The sequence below is a fragment of the Sapajus apella genome, unplaced genomic scaffold (assembly GCF_009761245.1).
Source record: "Sapajus apella isolate SASKATOON/1434 unplaced genomic scaffold, GSC_monkey_1.0 scaffold123, whole genome shotgun sequence".
Taxonomy (NCBI): Eukaryota; Metazoa; Chordata; class Mammalia; order Primates; family Cebidae; genus Sapajus; species Sapajus apella.
Window position 1 is genome coordinate 2,678,777 of NW_022437063.1, and position 23,099 is coordinate 2,701,875.

At 50.3% G+C, this 23,099-nt stretch overlaps 1 protein-coding gene across 3 annotated transcripts in view; it reads left to right on the forward strand.

Annotated features, from left to right (window-relative positions):
• Window positions 1-18,581: 18,581 nt before the first annotated feature.
• Window positions 18,582-23,099, forward strand: part of FBLN1 (fibulin 1) — an 88,214-nt gene continuing 83,696 nt past the window's right edge. For all 3 annotated transcript variants that reach the window (XM_032261458.1, XM_032261460.1, XM_032261459.1), the window contains exon 1: window positions 18,582-18,819. In XM_032261458.1, the coding sequence (XP_032117349.1) occupies window positions 18,741-18,819 (79 nt within the window). In that variant the 5' untranslated portion in view covers window positions 18,582-18,740. The remainder of the gene's footprint in view (window positions 18,820-23,099) is intronic.

The window sequence follows — 23,099 nt, forward strand, 5'->3', positions numbered from 1 at the left end:
ATTGTATTTACTTCACTGTTCTTTGATATTATATATTGTTATGTTTCTATTTATGATTAGGTTTCTCTTATATATCTCATGGAAATATATATGGTTGTACTCAATACGTATATAGTTGTACAGAATTAATATGTAAAATGTTATAGCTTTCCTTTGTATTAACAACAAATTAGAAAACATGATAGAAAAAATACCTCAATCAGAATCACAATAAAAATATTAAGTGCTTAGAACTAAAGAAGGTACCCACAACATGGATGAACCTTGAGGATATCATGCTAAGTACAGTAAGCCGGACACAGAAAGAAAAATATCGCATGATCTCACTGCATACATAGAAACAGAGAACAAAACTGTGCTTATCAGGGGCAGGTAGGGCGCACAGGAGATGGGGTGATGTAGGTCAATGGATATAAAATGTCAAGATCTAATGTATAGTGTGAGGATTATAGTTAATAATATCAAACTAAATTCAGAGTTTTTCTAGAGAAGGGGGATATAGCTTGGTTTTGTGTCCCCACCACATCTAATGGTGAATTGTAACCCCTGCACCAAGTGTGTTGGAGGAGGGGCCTAGTGGGAGGTGATTGAATCATGGGGGTGGACTTCTCCTTGCTGTTCTCGTGACAGTGAGTTCTCATGAGATCTGATCGTTTAAAAGTGTGTAGCACTTCTGCCTTCACTCTCCTGCCGCCTTGTGAATGTGTTCTTGCTTCCCCTTTGCCCTTCCACTGTGATTCCTGAGGCCTCCCCAGCCATGCCTCTTGTAAGTTTCCTGAGGCCTTCCCAGCCATGCCTCCTGTACAGCCTGTGAAACTGTGAGCAGATTAAACCTGTTGTCTTCGTAAGTTAGTTGTTTAGAGCAATAAAGGGGTTGGGGATCCCTTGTATTAGTCTGCTCTCACATTGTACTGATTTGTGACATGTTCGGAACCGGGTCATACAGCAAGAAGCTGAGCAGCATGTGAGCTGACATTACTGCCTGACCTCTGCCTCCTGTCAGCTCAGTGGCAGCATTAAAGTCTCACAGGGGCATGAATCATTTTGTGAACTGTGCATGCAAGGGATCTAGGTTGCATGTTCCTTATGAGAAGTTAATGATAAGTGTTATGCACTTGAATAATCCTGAACCCATCTTCCCACCACCACTGCCCCTCGTCCGTGGAAAAATTGTCTTCCATGAAACCTGTCCCTGGCGCCGAAAATGTTGGGGACCACTGTTCTAGGGAGTAGATTTTGGGAGCTCTTGGCACACACACACACACACAGGATAGCTGTGTGAGATGGTGGCTATGTTGATTTGCTATGTTGAAATGACTGTAGCAGCCATTTCACTATGTATAGGTATATCAAAACATCACATCACACCCTAAATATATACAACAAAAATATAAAAGGTGCAAGATCTAAATATATACAACAAAAAAAGGTATAAGATCCATACTTTAAAAAACTTCAAGGTTTTAATAAACACATATAAAACAACATTTGAATAATTGGAGTGTCAACTTTGTCACTGATAGAATCAATATTGAAAATATGTGGTTGGGTGCTGTGGCTCATGCCTGTAATCCCAGGACTTTGGGAGGCCCAGATGGGCAGATCACTTGAGGTCAGGAATTTGAGACTAGCCTGGCCAACATGGTGAAACCCTGCCTCTACTAAAAAAAAAAAAAAAAATACAAAAACGATCGAGGCATGACGTCGGGTGCCTGTAATCCCAGCTACTCAGGAGGCTGAGGAAGGACAGCTGCTTGAGCCCAGGAGGTAGAGATTGCAGTGAGCCGAGATCACGCCACTGCACTCCAGCCTAGACGACAGAGTGAGACGCTGTCTCAAAAAGGAAAGATAAGATGCTATTTCAGTCAAATCTCTTTGCAATGAACGGGAAGCACTGCCTTCAACATCAAGGGAGACTAATGGAAGGATTTATAGAGCAGGGGGTCTCAAAGTCGGCCACATCCCAGGATTACTAGGGATGCCTGACAGTCACCCCCTGGAGATTCTGACTTAATTGGTCAGGCTATGGCCTAGGTATCAGGATTTCTTTTTTTTTTTTAATTTCTTTTTTTTATTTTAAAGACCAGGTTTCACTATGTTGGTCAGGCTGGTCTTGAACTCCCGACCTCAGGTGATCTGCCCTCCTTGGCCTCCAAAGTGCTTGGATTACAGGTGTGAGCCACTGCGCCCGGTCAGTATCAGGATTTCTAAAGCTCCCTAAAGCCCGTGGTTAGGAATCTCATAGAGTCCAAGAATCAGATCAGCTGGATCCAGGGGTGGGGGTAGGGGCTACAGAGGATCATGTAAGAGAAATCCTCTTCCAGGGGCCAATCCTGTGGTCAGTGAGAAGGGGGGCAGTTCCAAACAAAAGGAAGTCATGGGCTGGGCACAAACCCCCAAAGGTGACCACCACATCCCATCCCTTGGCCACCCAGTCCACACAAACACCCTTTTCCTTATATGTACAAACTTGCCTTAGTTTACTTCAATCCAACCATCTCATGGACACCTTCCGAGTTCTTAACTTTCCCCTTACCAGAGGCAACCAAAGTCACGTCCAGCTATTCCATCCAGAGACGATGAAACTGGGACCACTCTTCTCAGTGTCCACCATCTTTGGGGGTGTCCACCTCTCCTCTAATTCTGTCACAATCCTAGGATCAGTCATGACTCTGAGTTGCAAGCAATGGAAACACTCTGGCTGCCGTAAGTGGGAAGAATTTATTGACGTGATATTTGGCAGCTCAAAAAATCATCAGGAATACTGCAGACTGAGCCTAGTAGCTGGGCTTACACAGGGACATCCGGAGTACAGACAGGGGCATAAAGCCAGTCAGATGATGGCATGGCCACCATGCCACTGTCACTCCACGCTGGATGCCACAGCTCACTCTGCCATCAGTGCTGGCCCTGAGAAGCCCGCTTTCCCACTGCTGCTGCTACATCTGATGACCAATAAAATGGCCTGGCTACCAGCCCATATGTGGAGCCCTCATAAGATAAGTAAGCAACAAGGAGGAAATGGCCCAGGTTGGGGAGGACCCCAGGTGGGAAAGTACAGTGACAGTGAACAGTTGTTCTGAGAGATGGCTAATCACAAACAACCTGAGGGTACAATGACTTCAGTGAGCACAATGACCTCGTTCTGCATTAGCCCTCTCCAGCAGGACTCTGCAAAACTTCCCTCCAGCCCCGACTCTGTGCAATCAGCCCCTTCTCTGCTGTACTGCCCATTGCAACCTTGCAACTTATTTTTATATCTTCTCTCATAGACCTCCCTTTCTTACGACTGTCTTGGAAAATTCTTTTACTGCCTGCGACACCGTGGGTCCTGGCTAGTGGCTACCTGCAACATTTTGGTGGCCAGCATGGGGACTCTCTCTTCTTACAGGGAACTCTCTTCTCTCTCTCTTTTTATGTCCCATCTCAGGACCCTAAATGGACTGTGTCTAAACACAGACACAACTGAAAGTCTCTGGCCGAAGCTGCACGCTGATGAGGCTGAAAGGTGTCCATGTGGAAGCCTCTGACCGCTGCTTCTTGATTGGGTGAGAATTCAGAGTTTGTTTCCTTTTCAGTCTCCCAGTGGACAAACTCTAGTATTCCTCTGGCAATTGACGGGGGGGCTCTGCCCTGGCTGGCTTCCAAATCAAACATCATCATCAACAAAACGAAGCCAAGGGCAACTCTGGAGGCAGCGAATAAAATCATACATTTCCCTTTTGCATTCAAGAGCTGCTTATCATAAAGATGCCTCTTTTACCCCTTTCTGCAAATGTTGACGTTTTACCATATATATGATAAAAACCGGGAAAATTACTGTCTAGACTTAGACAGGCTTTTGGACTGACTCACTATTGGAACTGGGTACGTGACTGAATGAAAAAGGTTAAGTTAAAAGAAGGATGCATAGCCCGGGCGCGGTGGCTCACGCCTGTAATCCCAGCACTTTGGGAGGCTGAGGCGGGTGGATCACAAGGTCAGGAGTTTGAGACCAGCCTGGCCAATATGGTGAAACCCTATTTCTACTGAAAAATACAAAGAATTAGCCAGGTGTGGTGGCGTGTGCCTGTAATCCCAGCTACTCAGAAGGCTGAGGCAGGAGAATCACTTGCACCTGGGAGGCGGAGGTTGCAGTGAGCTGAGATCGTGCCACTACACTCCAGCCTAGGCAACAGAGCAAGCCTCCATCTCAAAAAAGAAGAAGCAGAATGCATAATAATAACATGGCTAGTTTTAGAAAATTCTCCTGAGCAGTTAAAATCCTTCACAAGCTTGAAAATGCCCTAAATTGCTCTGGAAAAAACAACAGCTGTCACCTTGTGCTGCAGGTCAGTTGCTAAGGCTTTACCTTCTCACAGCGGTGGCCTGGAAATTCCTGGCTTTGGAAGTGAGTCCTTTGAGGTTTAATATCTGTAGTGCTTTTGCTGTTTATTGATTCTCTTCCCCCTCCATGGACAGCTTCTGATTTCCTGACTTGTCGCTGAGTTACCTTTGGGGTAATTTTGGATGTCGTAAATTGCTTACCATCTCTTTGGAGACACCTTGTGCGTTCCATGTTTAAGTCACTGGCTTAGTTAAGGCTTACTAGTTTTATGTAGGAGGTTACCTTTAGTAAAATATTCAAAAGCCAGAAATATTTGCCATTTAGCCCAGCTAAAAGATTTTAAAAGGATTTTCCATTTTTTTTTTTTTTTTTGAGACAGAGTTTCACACTTGTTACCCAGGCTGGAGTGCAATGGCACGATCTTGGCTCACCACAACCTCCGCCTCCTGGGTTCAGGCAATTCTCCTGCCTCAACCTCCCGAGTAGCTGGGACTACAGGCACGCGCCACCATGCCCAGCTAATGTTTTGTATTTTTAGTAGAGACGGGGTTTCACTATGTTGAGCAGGATGGTCTCGATCTCTTGACCTCGTGATCCACCCGCCTCGGCCTCCCAAAATGCTGGGATTACAGGCTTGAGCCACCGCGTCCGGCAGGATTTTCCTTTTAAAATAGTCAGAAATTAACTTAATTAAAGCTGATATTTGGGCTCTATATGTACAGATACTATTTATAAAGCCCCTGTTCTCCCTCTAAAAACTTCTCAGTTGATGGAATTTTGTATTGTTATCCATTTCTGTCTGTGTATTTAAATGTGTTGTGTGTGTGATGTCTATATAAAAAAGCTCTAATTAATTGGCTTAAAGAAAAATAAGCACTTAAAATATTGTCAGAAAAATAGAAACTTTAATGTCTTTTAGGTCACATGACTCTTATCTTTAAAAAAAAAAGACCATCTGGGCTGGGTGTGGTGGCGCATGCCTGTAGTCCCAGCACTTTGGGAGGCCGAGGCAGGTGGATCACATGAGGTCAGGAGTTTGAGACCAGCCTAACCAACATGGAGAAACCCTAACTCTGCTAAAAATACAAAAAATAGTGGGGTGTGGTGATGCATGCTTGTAATCCCAGCTACTCGGGAAGCTGAGGCAGGAGAACTGCTTGAACCTGGAAGGCAGAGGTTGCAGTGAGCTGAGATCGCACTATTGTACTCCAGCCTGGGCCATAAGAGTGAAACTGTGACTCAAAAATAAAATAAAATAAAATAAAATAAAGACAGTCTGGCCCAGGAGCGGTAGCTCATGCCTGTAATCCCAGCACTTTGGGAGGCTGAGGTGGGTGGATCACATGAGATCAGGAGTTCAAGACCAGCCTGGCCAACATGGCAAAACCCCATTTCTACTTGAAATACAAAAATTAGCCAGGTGTAGTGGTGGGTACCTGTAGTCCCAGCTACTCAGGAGGCTGATGCAGAAGAATTGCTTGAACCCAGGAGGTGGAGGTTGCAGTGAGCCAAGATTGCAGCACTGCACTCCAGCCTGAGTGACAGAGTGAGACTCTGTCTCGAAAGAAAGAAAAAGAAAGAAAGAAAGAAAGAAAGAAAGAAAGAAAGAAAGAAAGAGAAAGAAGGAAGGAAGAAAGGAAAGAAAGAAAGAAAGAAAAGAAAGACAATTTGAAGATTGTTGGTAAAGTAAAATAAAAATGTCTTCAAGTTCACACATTTGAACTAAATTCGATAGGTCAGGTACTGTTTGCCAGATACTTTAAGGCCATAAACTGCTTCTGTGACTTCTATTAATAATAATTGTTTGCCTGGTCTGTTTATGGCCATTGGATTCCAGGTAAGGCCTGGAGAAATATGGAGTTAGTCTGGTTCCCTAGCTAGGCTAAGAGTCAGACACGATCTGCAGCTCCATCTTTGTCCTGAGCTCTGCAGCGCTGACATGGTTAAAACTGCTTGCTCACAGGGTTTTTCACCAAAAATAAAAGTTGCTAAGAGTTAACACTGTAACATGTACTTGAGACTACCTGTATTAGTCTGTTCTCAAACTGCAAATAAAGAAATACCCCAAACTGGGTAATTTATAAAGGAAAGAGGTTTACTGGACTCACAGTACCACATGGTGAGGAGGCCTCACAATCATGGCAGAAGGTGAAGGAGGAGCAAAGGCTCGTCTTACACGGCAGCAGGCAAGAGAGAAAGAGAGCCAAGCAAAAGAGGAAACTCCTTATTAAAACCATCAGATGTCGTGAGACTTATTCACTACAACAACAGTATGGGGAAACCGCTCCCTTGATTCAAATATCTCCCACCGGGCCCCTCCCACAACACATGGGAATTATGATAGCTACAATTCCAGATGAGATTTGGGTGGGGACACAGACAGACGTGTCACTATTGGAGGAACAGATTAGGTGCAAAGTATAGAAGGAAAGTTGAATGTGTTTTCGGTGGGAGGTTAGAAGAAGGCATGGGAATATGGTTTTTGCTAAAGCGGTGATCCCCTCACCTTTTTGTGGTTTCGTGGAAAACCATTTTTCCACAGACAGGGGACTGGGGGGATGGTTTTGGGGTGAAACTGTTCCACCTCAGATCATTAAGCATTAGATTCTCATAAGGAGTGCCCAACCTAGATCCCTCGCACACACAGTTCACCATAGGACTCATGCTCCTGTGAGAATCTGCCGCTACTGCTGATCTCACAAGAGATGGAGCTTGGTGGTAATGCCCGCTTGCCTGCCACTCACCACCTGCTCTGTGGCCCGGTTCCCAACAGGCCACAGACCAACACCAATCCGTGGCCTGGAGGTTGGGACCCTATGTTAAAGGGAATGTAATCTTGTCTAGCTCAGAGGGTTTTAAGGACTGGCCTAACCTCAAAGAGGAATGGGACACAACTGAAGGTTTAAGCAAGTTGAAAAGGGTTTGTGAAGGGTCAATCTTGTAAAAAGTTCTGTGGGTATAAGGAAGCTGGCTAAGATACAAAGGGGATTATTTGGTTTGTCCATAGGTAGAACATTGAAATAAAAGCACACCAATGCAGAGCCAGAATCTGGGACCATGTGTCTGAATAACAGTTTTCTTAAGAAATTGATCTGTTTAACAGAAAATTGTAAAGAGTTATAAGAGGTTTATGGAAATGTTACCTTATGATGAAACTAATTAAGACTGTGCAGGTTTGTTAATAAGGTTTTATTAATAATTGGATTTAACATTAATGAGACAGCAATGCAAAGGTGAAATCAGGTTTCCTCTTTTAAAGAGGACATTTATGTAATATTTAAAAATAATGAAAGATTTTTGCTTACGTTTTAATAACAGAAAAAGGAGAGGGAGGAGACAGATTCAGTTGGCTTCATGCTGTCTTTATTATAACCAGTTTGGGAAGTTGAGCGTCCCCTCTATCAGCAGGTAAAGATGTTTTTGGACAGGGCGCGGTGGCTCATGCCTGTAATCCTAGCACTTTGGGAGGCTGAGGTGGGTGGATCACCTGAGGTCAGGAGTTCAAGACCAGCCTGGCCATCATGGAGAAACCCGTCTTTAAAAAAAAAAAAAAGATGTTTTCAAACAACCCAAGGGCACAAAACCTCATAGGCACAATGATCTCTTCCTCAAGTAGCCCCCTCAGCACAACCCTATAAAACTTCCCTCCAGCCCCTGCTTTTCTACAGGCAGCCCCCTTCTCTGCTGCGCTGCCCATTGCAATCTTGCAACGTATTTTCATATCTTCTCTCTCTCTCCCTCTCTCTCTCTCTCTCTCTCCCCCTCTCTCTCTCTCTTTTAAGACAGAGTCTCCCTCTGTTGCCCAGGCTGGAGTGCAGTGGTATGATCTCAGCTCACTGTAACCTCTGCTTCCCAGGTTCAAGTGACTTTCCTGCCTCAGTCTCCTGAGTAGCTGGAATTACAGGTGCATACCATCACACCAGCTAATTTTTGTATTTTTAGTAAAGATGGGGTCTCACCATGTTGGCCAGGCTGGTCTCGACCTCCTGCCCTCAGGTGATCCACCTGCCTCAGCCTCCCAAAGTGCTGGGATTACAGGCGTGAGCTGCTGTGCCCAGCCTATATCTTCTCTTATAAATATGCCTTTCTTTATCTACAACTGTCTTGGGAAATTCCTTTACCACCTGTGACACTGGCCCTAGCTAACTGCTACCCAGGACACCTGCTCCTTCCCACCACTGGCTCCCATGACAAAGTCAGGGGTGGGTACATTAGATGCCTGGCCTTGGTCCTAGGACAGTACCCCAAATTTAAGGGAGGCTGGTGGGGGAGAAGTGAGAATTTTGTTTCTGTAGTGGAAAGAAAGCGGGGTCTCCTAATGAAGCTCTGAAGCGGTAATCCTCAAACACAGGAAGAAAAAGAAAGTCATCCTTTAGAATCCCACTTCACTGTTCTGAGATCACTATTTCTAAGCAACAGGTATGGGTCATAACAGAAGAAATGCAAATCTTCCCTGAAACAAACAAAAACTCTCACAAAAGGATTGTCCCAGTTTCCACTGATGCCCCAGGCTATGGGACAGTTTTTCAAGAACTCCTTTGATGAGGGTTTGGCAAAATGAGAGACAAACAAAATTGCATTTTCTGCAGCCACAGAGTGGTGTTGTGTAGTTCTGTTTCTTCAACACGAGGACCCATGCTTTGCTCTTTCGGCTGTTCACTTTTTCCAGCTCGGCTAACCATTATTAGCCAGAATGGCACTCTCCCTGCCCCCAGGGTTAGGGTCCTACTAGCTTTTTTGTTTCTGGGCTTTTGTTCCTGTGGCAAAGGAACTTCAGTCTTCAAAGCATAGTACAAGTATGGAACTCAGGAGCTATGGTGTTTAATTTTTTTTTTCAGTAGGGAGTTTATTTGGGTCCCGTTCAAGGACTACAATGTGGGAGCATCAATTCAAGTTGCCCTGGATAAATGCTCCCAGGAACTATATTTTAACAGAAATATAAATGACGTTCATTTTGTTTGAACTGACCTGATCTGTAGCATCCCAGGATAGCAGAGGTTCTGGAATGTCCTGGAATGTTGTGCTCTCCCAATCCTTCCTTCCCCGGTTCACACCTATGTACAATGTCCCAGATCAGGTCAGGCACGATGGCTCATGCCTGTAATCCTAGCACTTTGGGAGGCTGAGGTGGGCAGATCATCTGAAGTCAGGAGTTCGAGACCAGCCTGGCCAACAGGGAGAAACACCGTCTCTACTAAAAACACAAAAATTAGCCAGGCATGGTAGCGCACACCTGTAATCCCAGCCACTCGGGAGGCTGAGGCAGGTGAATCACTGGAACCTGGGAGGCAGAGGCTGCAGTGAGCCGAGATCGTACCACTGCCCTCTAGCCTGGTGACTGAGCAAGACTCTGTGTCAAATAAAACAAAAAAGCAAAAGGGAAGAACTACAGTGTCCCACATCACAGACACGGAATTCCTTTCCCTCAAGTCTCCAACTGTACTAGTTTGCTTAGGCTGCCATAACGAAGGACCACAGACAGGCGATTAAACAACAGAAATTTATTGTAGAGGCTAAGTCCAAAATCAAGGGGTTGGAAGGGTTTGTTTCTCCTGAGGCCTCTCTCCTTAGTTTGCAGATGGCTGTCTTCTCCCTGTGTTCTCACATGGTCTACTCTACTTGTATGTGTGTGTGTGTGTGTGTGTGTGTGTGTGTGTGTGTGAGTGTGTGTGTGTGTGTGTGTGTGTCTGTGTGTCTGTGTCCTAACCTCCTCTTTCTATAATCCTTTTCCTATATTAGGGAGGGCCCACTCATATGACCTCTGCAGAGACTCCATCTCCAAACACAGGCACATTCTGAAGGATTAGGGTTAGGATTTTAACAGATGAATTTGCAGGAGACACAGTTCAGCTCCTAACACAAAGCAATCATTTGGCAGTGTGCTGAGCGGCACTGTGTGGTAGTGAGAAATGGCTCTGGTCCCAGGCATGCCTGGGTTGCATCCCAGCCCTGCATGGGTCCCTGGGAAGCCGGCTGGTTCCACTATGATCCTGCCTCCCTTGTTAGGAGACAGGAGAACATGTGTCTCTCACGGCTGGCTGTGTAAGTGAAATGACACCAAAGGCCTGGCACATGCCGGGGGATCCGACACATGGAAATTAACATCCTTAGATAGAAGTGCAAGACAAGCCCCCAGCAGGGAGCTGAGAGGGCAGCTGGCTTCTGCCAGATTCCTTTTTTTATTTTTTGAGATGGAGTCTCGTTCTTTCATTCAGGCTGGAGTGCAATGGTGTGATCTCAGCTCACTGCAACCTCTGTCTCTCTGGTTCAAGTGATTATTCTGCGTCAGCCTCCTGAGCAGATGGAACTACAGGCATGTGCCACCACACCAAAGTAATTTTTATATTTTTAGTAGAGACGGGGTTTCACCATGTTGGTCAGGCTGGTCTCAAACTCCTGACTTCAGTGATCTGCCTGCCTCAGCCTCCCAAAGTGCTGGGATTACAGGCATGAGCCACCATGCCCAGCATAAACTCTCAACCCTTTCTGAGGCCTTTGGGATAGGACCACTGCCTACTGTCCACCCTTCCTGTGGCGGCCCCACCCACCTGTCAGCCCCTCCTCTGATCACCCCATCCCCAACCTCTGCTGAACTACACCCACTACTTGAACCCAGCATGCTCCCTTATCTGGGATGTTTGTCACCCTCCCTGAGGCCACTTCTCCTTGCCCTGAACCTGTTTAACTCGTACTCACCCTGTAGACTGTGACCCTGCCAGTGTTGGGTCACCTCCTCCAAAAAGCCTTTCTCCCTCCTTCCTTCCTTTTTTTCTCTCTTTCCCTCCCTTCCTTCCTTCCTTTTTCTTTTTCTTTCTTTCTCTCTCTCTCTTTCTCTTTCTCTCTTTCTCTCCCTCGCTCCCTCCCTTCCTCCCTCCCTTTCTTCCCTCCCTCCCTCCCTCCCTCTTTTCTCTCTCCCTCTCTCTCTCTCCCCCTCTCCAGGCTGGAGTGCAGTGGTATGATCTTGGCTTACTGCAACCTCTGCCTCTCAGGTTCAAGTGATCCTCCCACCTCAGCCTCCTGAGTAGCTAGGATTATAGGCGTGCGCCACCATGCTCGGCTACTTTTTTGTATTTTTAGTAGAAAGGGGGTTTCACCATGTTGTCCAGGCTGGTGTCGAACTCCTGACCGCAAGTGATCTGCCCATCTTGGCCTCCCAAAGTGCTGTGATTACAGGTGTTAGCCACTGCACCCGGTCAGGAAGCCTTCTTTGACCCCTTCCTCGGTGCTTCCTCAGCCTCCAGGGCTTCCCCCATCACCACCTGCCCTGAGGACATGGGGTTGTCACTGGAGGGGGAGTCCCAGGAAGACATGGCGTGAATCTGAGGTGCCCTGAATAGGAGCGTCACAGAGCGGTCACTCCACACCCATTTATTGTGAGAATGAACACAGCATTCTGGAACACGTTTGTATCAGTCCATTTTCTTACCGCTACAAAGACATACCCAAGACTGTAATTTACAAAGGAAAGAGATTTAATCGATTCACAGTTCTGCACGCCTGGGGAGGCCTCAGGAAACTTACAATCATGGCAGAAGGCAAGAGAAGCAAGGCACCTTTTTCACAAAGATGCAGGAGGGAGAAGTGCCAGGTGAAGCGGGAAGAGTCCCTCCCTTATAAAATCATCAGATCTTCCGGGGTGAGGTGGCTCACACCTGTAATCCCAGCACTTTGGGAGGCAGAGGCGGGTGGATCACTTGAGGTCAGGAGCTCAAGACCCGCCTGGCCAACAGAGTGAAACCCCATCTCTACTAAAAATACAAAAATTAGCTGGGCATGGTGGCTCACTCCTGTAATCCCAGCTACTTGGGAGGCTGAGGCACGAGAATCACTTAAACCCGGAAGGTGGAGGCTGTAGTGAGCTGAGATAGCACCACTGCACTCCAGCCTGGGCAACCGAACAGGACTCTGTCTCAAAAATAAATAAATAAATAAAATAAAATAATCAGATCTCATGAGAACAGCAGGGCAGAAACCACCCCCATGATTCATTTACCTCCATCTGGTCTCTCCCTAAACCCCTGGGGATTACAATTCAAGGTGAGGTTTGGGTGGGGACACAAATCTTGACCATATCAGCCTTGGATTGGGTGTTTCTCTGTGTGGGAGGCACAGGTCGAAGGCTGCGGGAGTCTGAGGAGGGAGCATCTCCAGGGGGGCTTGGCAGAGCCTGTGGTTCTCCAAACTTTATGAGTGTGGAATCACTTGAAATCTCTAATTTTTTGGTAGCTCACTTACAAGCATGGAGTCCTTGTTGCATCTTATTGCTCCAGTCATGCCATTGCCCCGGGACCTTCCCAGTGAGGAAAAGCCCCCAGGGGAGGAGGGACTCAGAATGGACCCAGGAGTGGAGGTGGGTGGACCACAGCATGAGGTCAGCTCCTATGCTGGCAGAGGGCAGTGTCTGGAAAGCCACACCGGGTGTCAGGGACTCTGCCACCTCTCTGAGCCAGTCTCCTCTACCGTAATATGGAGAGAATGCCTATCCCAGCAGTGGCTGTCACGTTATGCATGGCTCTGAGTCAAAGCACACGGCATTGCCAGCTGCTAGGCATCGCCCTCTCCATTCATGCACCAACAAAAATTCACTGAGCATCAAAGATGTGCTCAGAACCCAAGGCACAGCAGAAAATGGGGCTGAGACTGTCCCTGCCTTCAGGAAGCCTGTAGACTGGTGGGCAGAGGAAAACATCAGTACATTCTTAACAAAGAAATAATGGAATATGAAGGAGGATATGTGTCCTAAAGAGGGGGTGGGTGTAGGGCACCAAGGCGCAGGGACTTGGTCAGCATGATGGGCAGGAAAGGCTCTCTGCACAGGTGGCATCTTGGCTGAGATGTGAAGGACAGGAAGGAGTCTGGTTGAGCCAAGAGGCAAAGAAGGGAGGCTGGAACTTCGGTGCTCTAGGAGCCCTGCAAAGGTCGGGGTGCTGCACGCGTGCAAGGGACTCGAGGCTGAGATGCGCCTGGAGGGGTGAGCAGAGACAGGGCAGCTGCTGCTCTCAAAAAGCCAGGAGAGGGAGCGGGCGGGGCGTAGCAGCAGCAGCACCACGTGCAAAACCAATGGAGGCTTGTGCTCCAGAGGTTGGGTGGCGTCAAAGCCATCTGTATCTCAGTTCAGGGAAAAACAGCCCACGCCTGCCAGCAATGATCTTTCAAACATAAGGAGGGCTATTTGTTATCAGGAGAGGGGGACCCGTTGTTCTGCTCCTCTGAGATGGAAAGAAGCTGGACTGTCACAGCAGGACATAATGAATGACTTCCTGCTTGGAGCAGACTCCTTGGGGTGTGTGTCATCGTCTTGCCCATGACCCAGGGATTAAAGGGTGGGGGAGCCTCCCTGGCCCCTAAATCCCCTAGTGGAACTTTTCCAAAGACCAGTTTCGTTTTTTGCAAACTACAAGCAAATTTGCTGCTCATCAAGTCTCTTGAGTCTTACACAAAAACTCAGGAGAGCTGGGTGCAGTGGCTCACACCTGTAATCCCAGGACTTTGGGAGGCTGAGGCGGGTGGATCACCTGAGGTCAGGAGTTCAAGTTGGTCGGCCTGGCCAACACGGTGAAACCCCGTCTCTACTAAAAATACAAAAATTAGCTGGGCATGGTGACGAAAACCTGTAGTCCCAGCTACTCAGGAGGCTGAGGCAGGAGAATCGTTTGAGCCAGGGAGGCAGAGGTTGCCATGAGCCAAGATCGCACCATTACACTCCAGCCTGGGTGACGAGCGAAACTCCATCTCAGAAAATAAAAAAGAAAGAGAAAAAAGATTAAGGAGAAAAACGACATAATTTAATGCCAGAAATAGCCATGTCTCTCCTAATAAAATGGTGGACTGTCTTTGGTCAGGAAACAAGAATTGTATAATCATAATTTGATCATAATTTGAATTGTGTTTGGTTGCCAAGAAACTCGGGGTCAGGCTGAAGTGCATGCAGTAACTATATGCCTCTAATTTTTGGCACACTTTCCTCCCTGACTCAATTGTTTTCTAAAACAAAAACAAAAACAAAAATTTTCCCTAGTCAAACACACCACCCACTTTCCTTTAGCTTCCTTTTCGTCTTTAGCCACAGGAATACAGCTTTTACATGGTCCTCACTGCACATTCACACTCAATTTGATTTTCTATTTCTTCACATAATATTAGTTCACAAATGCCATATTTCTATTTACGTATCCTATTCTGCCTTTTCAACAATGGCACAAAATCCCACTGAATCATGAAATATTGGTAGGGTCGAATCCAACTGTACATTCCATAAATGGGCTATTGTTGAACTCTGTTTTTTTCCTAGATTTTCACTGTTCTAAATAATTCTATTACAAAAATAAATGAGAAAAGGTTATCAAGGGAGTCATCAAAAGAGAAATCCAAATGGCTGGTAAGCACATGAGAAGGGTTCAACCTCTCTGATGATGATTCAAAACATACTTTGAGGCCGGGCGCGGTGGCTCAAGCCTGTAGTCCCAGCACTTTGGGAGGCCGAGGCGGGTGGATCACGAGGTCAAGAGATCGAGACCATCCTGGTCAACATGGTGAAACCCCGTCTCTACTAAAAATACTAAACATTAGCTGGGCATGGTGGCGCGTGCCTGTAGTCCCAGCTACTCAGGAGGCTGAGGCAGGAGAATTGCCTGAACCCAGGAGGCAGAGGTTGCGGTGAGCCGAGATCGCGCCATTGCACTCCAGCCTGGGTAACGTGAGTGAAACTCCGTCTCAAAAAAAAAACAAAAAAAAAAACAACATACTTTGAAACAAGATAAGAGTTTCTTTTCCCTGTGGAAATAGCTCAGCTTAAACACCAGAGTGACACAAGGCTGGCTGGGAAGTGGAGACACCCACAGCTGCTGTGTCTCTCTCTGGACTGTGAGTCTGGCAGTTTCTTGGTGCAGCACTTACTCTGCTAGGCCATCCATGCTGGAAGCCACAGAGGTACAGCTGAGCCTAGAGCACACGGGTTTCACGAAAGCATCCACCTTGCAAAGTTTCAATGACCAAAATGTCCCCTAATAGGAGAGTGAGTGGTTAAGCAAATGTGTACACGACTTTTAAACAACTCCACTCACCGGATATGTAATGAAGATTTCTAATAAGACAGGGAAATGAGCCGGGCACGGTGGCTTATGCCTCTAATCCCAGCACTTTGGGAGGCTGAGGCTGGTGGATCATGAGGTCAGGAGTTCAAGACGAGCCTGGCCAACCTGGTGAAACCCCATCTCTACTAAATATACAAAAATTAGCTGGGTATGCTGGTGTAATCCCAGCTACTTGGGAGGCTGAGACAGAATTACTTGAACTGGGACCCGGGAGGTGGAGGTTGCAGTGAGCCGAGATCATGCCACTGCAGCCTGGATTCTAGAGGGAGACTCTGTCTCAAAAAACAACAACAACAAAAACAAAAACAAAACAAAACAGGGAAATGTTACAATACTATAGTGTTCAGCGAAAAACAGAACCCTAGTTACGAAGGGAGTCAGAAGACCTCTATTCAAATAGAGGCGCTGCCAACCTCTAGTTCTGAGACTCCTGGGTCTGAGACAGGGACTTTATTCGTTGCAGCCTGATGATCACACAAGTTCCCTGTGTCTTCCAAGTCCCGGGGTCGGTATGGGGCGGGCGAGGCCGAGGGCCTGTCATTGTCGCCAGTACACACAATGGGCTGCATTACGCAGCAGAACACTGAGTTTGGGGCATTTACTGCTTTTATGGTAAACTTGTCTGGAGGGAGATGGTACCTCCTCCTTCGAGGTTGCTTGTTGCAAACACGACCCTGAGACACGGGTACGGAGCGACCAGGGCTTTGCATCTGGGGCATACTCAGCAAGAATGCGCAGGAATGTTCAGGCCCATGATGGATTCTTCCCCCAACACCTGGGTGTAGCTCACCTGGACTACAAGAATCTCAGGGCTCTGATCTCCCAGTGGGCCTCTGAAAGCCGGCATGTGATCGGAACTAGAGAACGGGACTTAGAGTCAGCCTGGGTTTTGGGGTCTGAAGCATGCTTAGAAGCAGCCTGGTTCACCTCCTGCATTTTGCAGATAGGGAAACTGAGGCCCAGAAAGCGACTTGCCCAGAGCCAGCCAGTGAATGAGGAGGGGGTTGGGACTGGTGCTCCCCTGCTCTGGTCCTGAGGGCGCATCACTGTTGCCACCAGCACAGCAGCTGACAGCGATTAAATGACAGAGTTTTCTCCATGGGCTCACCTGATGGGAGTCAGCATCTCCTTCAATTCTCACAATCCTGCAAAGTCCTAATCCTTGCCCCACGTGACGCGTGAGGAAATGAGGTACCGAGAAGTCAAGTGCTCAGTGCCATAGAGCCAGACAGTAGTGAGCTTGGATTGGAACCCAGGGGTGTGGCCTCAGGTTGTCTGTCCCAGGGTCAGTCAGGAACTCTAGCTGGTCCTGGAGGCTGGGGAGTTCATGGTGCTTACTTTCCTGACACCTGGTGCCTCACTTTCCAAGTCACCAGCCACAGGGACAAGAGGATGTAGAGAGGCCGTGGGGGACAGGCCTGGGGCGAGGACCAGACTGAGTGCCTAAAAAGGGGGCGCCTCAGCACAGGAGTAAGCTCTAGAAACTTCCGGAAAGGCTGGGGGAGGCCAGGTTTCCGCTGCCCGCTCACCTGGTTTTGGCTTATTTTCCCAGCTGCCGCAGGCTTGGCTCAGTCCTCCTTCTAGCAGTCCCTCTGCCTGCCTAGGGCAGTATCGATGCCCAGCTGAATGAAGGAGGGTCACCTCCTCCTGCTGTCCCTATTTCCTCCTCCCCACTTCCTTCTCAGCTACCCACAGCACGGCCACTCCCTTCCCATCCCCAGAATGGCTGCCTGCTCCAACCCCATTGAGACTTCCCAGTCCTAGCTTCACTGAGCACTGGGCCACACTGGGCGGTCCCAGCCAGAATCACGTTTTTTTTTTTCGAGATGGAGTCTTACTCTGTCACCCAGGCTGGAGTACAGTGGTGTGATCTTGGCTCACTGCAACCTCTGCCTTGTGGGTTCAAGCAACTCTCCTGCCTCAGCCTCCTGAGTAGCTGGGACTACAGGTGTGCGCCACTAAGCCTGGCTATTTTGTATTTTTTTTTTTTTTTCCGTAGAGACAGGGTTTCACCATATTGGCCAGGCTGGTTTTGAACTCCTAATCTTAGGCAATCCGCCCGCTTCATCCTCCCAAAGCGCTGGGATTACAGGTGTGAACCACCGCCACCAACCTGTTCTTGCCTTTTAGGTAAACAGAATCATGCAGCGAGTGTCCCTTTGTGCCTGACTCTGTTAGTCCTACTTAAGTCTGAGATTTACCCGTTATGTGAGGTGCGGATCATTCATTCCTATTGTTTATCCTGCTCCACGCTATTCGTCTGCCTTGATGAGGCTGGTTTTCCCAATTGAAAGAATTATGACTACGGGCGTTCTCCTACACGTCTTTCTGTCTTTTGGACACACGTGTATGCGTTTCTGTTGGGTGTAAGGCTGGGAGGGGCGTTGGTGAATCAAGGGGTCCATAGTGAACTCACAGGAACGCCCCTTGTAGCTCAGTGGTGTCCAGTGAGTCTCACCCCGTTCCTCCGCATCGTCACCTGCACTATGTTGTCTTCCTGCTTGGAAACAAAATCTACTTGTGGTTTCAAAGACTAATTCATCCTCAGTAACCCCCGTAGCCATGAATTCCTACACAAGCAGCTGGTCCCCGCAGGCCCAGCGCCAAGGCTGCCTCCCCTGCAACCTCGGCGACTTCCTGGGTCTCTCCCTCCGGCTCTGGTGTCCCGAGTGAGCCCAGCACCCGTTGGGATTTTGGTTGCCTGCTGGCCTGGCCCAACTGTCCCTGTCTCTGAGGGCAGAGTCGGGTCCCGCCCCGGGACACGCCTGGAGTCAGCCGCCGACCTGCAGCCTCCAGGCCGAGGGGGCCGGCTTGGCGGTGGGCCCGTCCCTGTCCCCTGCCTCCCACAGCCGGGCCTCCAACTCCGGGCCGGGGTCCCAGCTGCTCCGCGCCGAGTCGGGCGGGGCTGACCTTTGATCCTGAGCCCGCCCCTCGAGAAGCGGTGGGGGGAGGAGGGGATCGAGTTTCACGGGAAGTGGGGGGATAGGGCTGGGGGCATCCGGCCCGAAGGCGCCCCCTCTGTGCCCCCACCGGGGACGTCAGGAGTCCAGGCCCCCGCCCCCAGCCGTGTGCGCGCGCCCCTCGCGGCCCGGGGTGCGGGGAGGGAGGGAGGGCCGCGGCGGGGGCGCGGGGAGGGAGGACCAGGAGACCCGCGGCCCCGCCTCCGCCGCGCCCTCCTCCCGGGCGGGATAATTGAACGGCGCGGCCCGGGCCCAGCGTTGGCTGGCGAGGCTCGGCCGGAGCGTGGAGCCCGCGCCGTTGCCCCAGGACCGCGCCCGCGCCTTTGTCCGCCGCCGCCCGCCGCCCGCCGCCCGCCGCCCATGGAGCGCGCCGCGCCGTCGCGCCGGGTCCCGCCGCCGCTGCTGCTGCTCGGCGGCCTCGCGCTGCTGGCGGCCGGAGGTAGGGGCGCCCCGGGCCCGCCGCCCCCGGTTAGGGTCCCCACCCCCCTCGCCCTCGGGCTCCCTGCGAGTTTTGGAACCACGGGGACCCGGAGCGCGTGCGCTGCCCTGCGCGGCGCCCCCTCCCCCACGGTCCGCTCCGGTCCCCAGCTCCTCCCCGGCCCGGGGACTTGTTTCCAAACCTGATTCCCCCACTTCTCAAACATACCCTTTTACCCCAGTCCTAGCAAATCCAGCAGTCTCCGGAGGCCCCACTCCGGGCGCTGGGAGTTCGGGAAGGGGGGGCGCTGGTTGGGGGTGACCGAAGCCAGGGCGCCTGGCACTTGGCGCCGGAGGCGCCCTCAGGGCTCTTTCCTCTGCTTCCCGCCTCCACCCTCAGGTAGGGACCGTTATACCCAGCTTGCAGATGAGAAAACTGAGCCTGGAGGATGGGGAGCAGTCATTTCCCCCGGAAACACTAGCAGTCGCGGAATAGGGGATGGACGGGAAGAAATTAGAAAGTCAGGGAGCATCCCGGAGGTTTGGGGGTCATAGCTGGGAGGGTGGAGGGGATGTGGACCTGGCCACCTCCTCCCTGCCTCCTTCCTGGGACACAGGGCCCAAGGCAGTGGTTCTGCCAGGCTCGGTGCTCAACGTGGACTGGGGACTGGTCACTTACACCCAGTGGCGAGGGGGATGGAGTTTCCAATAGCAGATCTGACTGATGGCCCAGAACCCAGGCCCCCAACCCTGGGACTGACAGCTCTCTGATGGTGCCCACCCAGCACGTGCTTTTCTCCTCACTAACCCTCCAGGCCTAGTCCCTGGGGGGACCACCACGAGGTCCTCTGATCAGAGCAGCTGCTGGGCGCCAGAGCCAGGACCTGTGACCTCTCGGCCACTAGCCAGGGCCGGTACTCCTGGCGTCTTTGTTTCTCCAGTGGCCCAGGTCCAGGGCAGTGCCCTAGACCACCCTCGGAATCCGAATCCGGGTCTTAATCCCTGCTTTGAGTTCCTTTTAACCTTTGGTGACCGCCTTTGTTAGTCAAAGGGTCACTTGTCCCAACTACTGCTCACTGGGGGATTGGGGGGTGGTTGAAGGAGTCTGGAGGGGGAGGGGAGGCAGCTGGCTGAGCTCTGCGGAGCCTTCTTGACTGGCTCTCGGCACTGCCTCGAGGTTGTTGAGGCGCGGCCTTGGCACCTCCTGGGGTTGGAGACCTGGTGGGGAGGCGCAGGGCTCAGTGTTGGCACCAGGAGCCTCCGCAGCCCCTGGAGGCTCCTTAGAGGAGATGGGGCTTGATGCGAGAAAGCGCGGGAAGAGGGCATCCAGCAAACATCAGGCGGCTGGGCGGCTGCCAGCTGGAGGGGAAACCCAGAGGGGCCCTGTAGTGGGTGGTTGGGACATCCGAGGCTCCCGTTAAACATGGAGGGAGCCTCAGAGACCCTGACTGTGTAGATGAGGACGCTGAGGGCCTGAGAGAAGGCATGGTAAAACTCCGGCCGGGAGTCCCTGCATTCCCTTTCACGGTTCTTTTCTGTCTGCTGTTAGGGAAGTTTCTCGCTGTGCGCTTGGCTGAATGAACACCCCAGGACTGCAGGCCGGAGGGAGGGGCTCTCTGCGCTGCTGCCGATCCTTCTCCACAGAGAAGTTTCTAACTGGAGGGGTTTAAAAAAGACTCCTAATTGCACACTTCGATAAAAACAGCTGGATGTCCTGTGGGCCTTTTGTTTCTTTTGGGGAGAAGTCTCTTTGAGTTTCAACAGGTTTAATTTGGTACAGTTTGGGAAGGGGTAATTGAAGACTGCCTGGCTCCTGTCTACAGCCCAGAGGCCCCCAAAACCCGGCGTGTAAGGCCACAAGTGGCACCGCCCCTGCTCTGGAGAGCCGTGGGGCCACAGATGGCGAGCCGGGAGCTGAGCTGATCTGCAGAAACCCCTTTGGCGCCGGCCGCTTACATGGAGAAGGGCACTGATCTTTCTTGCCAAGGGGCCGAGAGGAGCCGCCCGTCTGTCCTGTGTCTGTCGGTCCCGCTGGGCTTTACTGAGAGCTGAGTGGGAGGGAGTAGAGAGGAAGAGGTGTTGGGAAAGACGATTGTGTTTTCTCCAAGGCTTTCTGGGCCTCTGACCGCAGCCAGGCAGCGTTTCCGACTGATTAAAAGAAAGTTGGGAGGGAGAACAAAGGCCACGGAGGACTTGGCTTGAAAACATGTGGTCTGGAAGTTTCCTAGTCGGGAGGTGGGGACCAGAGCACCAGTGCATGAAGATGAGGCTCCATGCCATGGGGGGCAGCTCTGGGGCGCTCCTGCAGCACCTAGGGCTCTGGCTCACGCCTGGTTCCCGGGCCTCACCAAGGGCCCCCAACTCAGGGCTGCATTTGCCACCCTGTGAGGTGTATGGGGCAAGAGTAGGGGCATGTGGCTGACTCATCTTCAGGCCCTGCAGGGCTCCTTGGCTACTGTGCCTAGAAACCAGTTTGCAGCAGAGAAAGCCCTGGGGTGCTTTGGTGGTTTTCTCATTCTTAAAATGAAGAGAACAAAACCTACTTCTGAAGTTGCCTTTAGGATTCAGAGAAAGAACATAGGATGGTGTCTACCATGGCAGCTGTGGTATTATTATTATTGAGACAGAGTTTAGCTCTTGTCCTCCTGGCTGAAACACAATGGCACGATCTCAGCTCACTGCAACCTCTGCCTCCTGGGTTCAAGCAATTCTCCTGCCTTAGCCTCCAAGTAGCTGGGATTACAGGTGTGTACAATTAGTGTACAGCTAATTTTTGTATTTTTGTAGAGATGGGTTTTCACCATGTTGGCCAGGCTGGTCTCAAACTCCTGACCTCAAGTGATCCACCTGCTTTGGCCTCCCAAAGTGCTGGGATTACCAGCGTGAGCCACCTCGACCGGCCAACAGCTGGATTATTAGTATTAGCTCTTATTCCTGTTGCCCCTTCCCTGGGAAGTGTTGGCACTGGGAGCCTTCACAGCACCTGGGGGCTCCCTGGAGGTTCCTTGGAGGAGACTGGGCTTGATGTGAGGGGAGCGCAGAAAGAGTGCGATTCTGCCAACGCCCCAAAATCGTTTTCCCCAAGACGCCTGTGAACTTTCTTCTATGCTGAATTTCCCAGCCCGGCGCTGGGAAGGAGGCCCCAGGGCCACAGGACTGGCGCTTGGCACTGCCAAACCCGTGTTGGGAAAGGTGGCATTCTGAGCCATTCAGTCATTCACTCACTCAGGGATAGCTCAGTGCTGCTCTATGTCTTGTGGATGTGGCAGGAAAGGAGAGAGACCCGGTTTTTCTCCCCGTGCAATTCACGTTCCCTAGCAGATCCAGAAAAATGAACCGAGCCCTACTGGCAGAGTCAGGGAAGACTTCCTGGAGGAAGCGGTGTGCAAACTGGGACCCAAAGGAGGAGAAGGCAGTGGCTAAGTGTGTGGGTGGGGAAAAGGGTGTTCCTGGCAGGGGAAATGGCAGGGCCAAAGGCCTGGAAGGAAGAGAAAACACGAGACTTCCAGGGAAACGTCCAGTTCTGCCCCCTCCTCTCCACTGGGGGAGACTCCAGCAGCTTCCCCAACCTGTTGAGACTTTAAGGCCAAGCTCTGAGCACTGGGCACCTGGGCAGGGCAGCTTTCCAGGTGAAATTTATTAAAGCAGTTGTAAGAGGCACATGTTTTGCCAGCATATTTTATACAGCAAGATTTTCGTTTTGCAGAATAGCAAATCATAACAATTTGATGAATGAATCCTTTTGTAGGCCCCATATGGTTCCAGTTTCCTTGTAATGATCTCACATGTGGCCCCATAACTAAACAGGGTGGGAGGGGGAACCACTGTGTCAACTTCTCTGGGATCAGAGACCCCCTCAGGCTGGAGGGGAGCTAAGGGCTGGCTAAGTCATCTGCTGCAAGTCACCCAGTGAGGAGCGAGGAGCGGGCCAGGCGGTGGGGAGGGAGGCTGGGCTCCACCGCCCTTAACCCCCACAGGTCCTAACTAGAGGCTGCGGTGGGTGGGAGCAGGGTGCCTGTTGCCTACAGGTTATTTGTGGGGTACTAGATATACCACAGTGTTTGTGTGGAGCGAACACTAGAAGGGAGTTAGGAAGCTGTGTGTTGGTCCCAATTCTGAACATGTTTAGAGGGATCTTGACGACACCCACAACCTCTCTGTTTTCTTTCCTTCACTATGAGATGTCCGTGTCCTCGGGTAATGCAGGTGAAATGCTTTACATTTAGTAATGAATGTCATCTTCCCAGCAGCCCAACAAAATAGGTGACCCGCTGTTGTTTTGAACCTGTTTTACTTTATTAT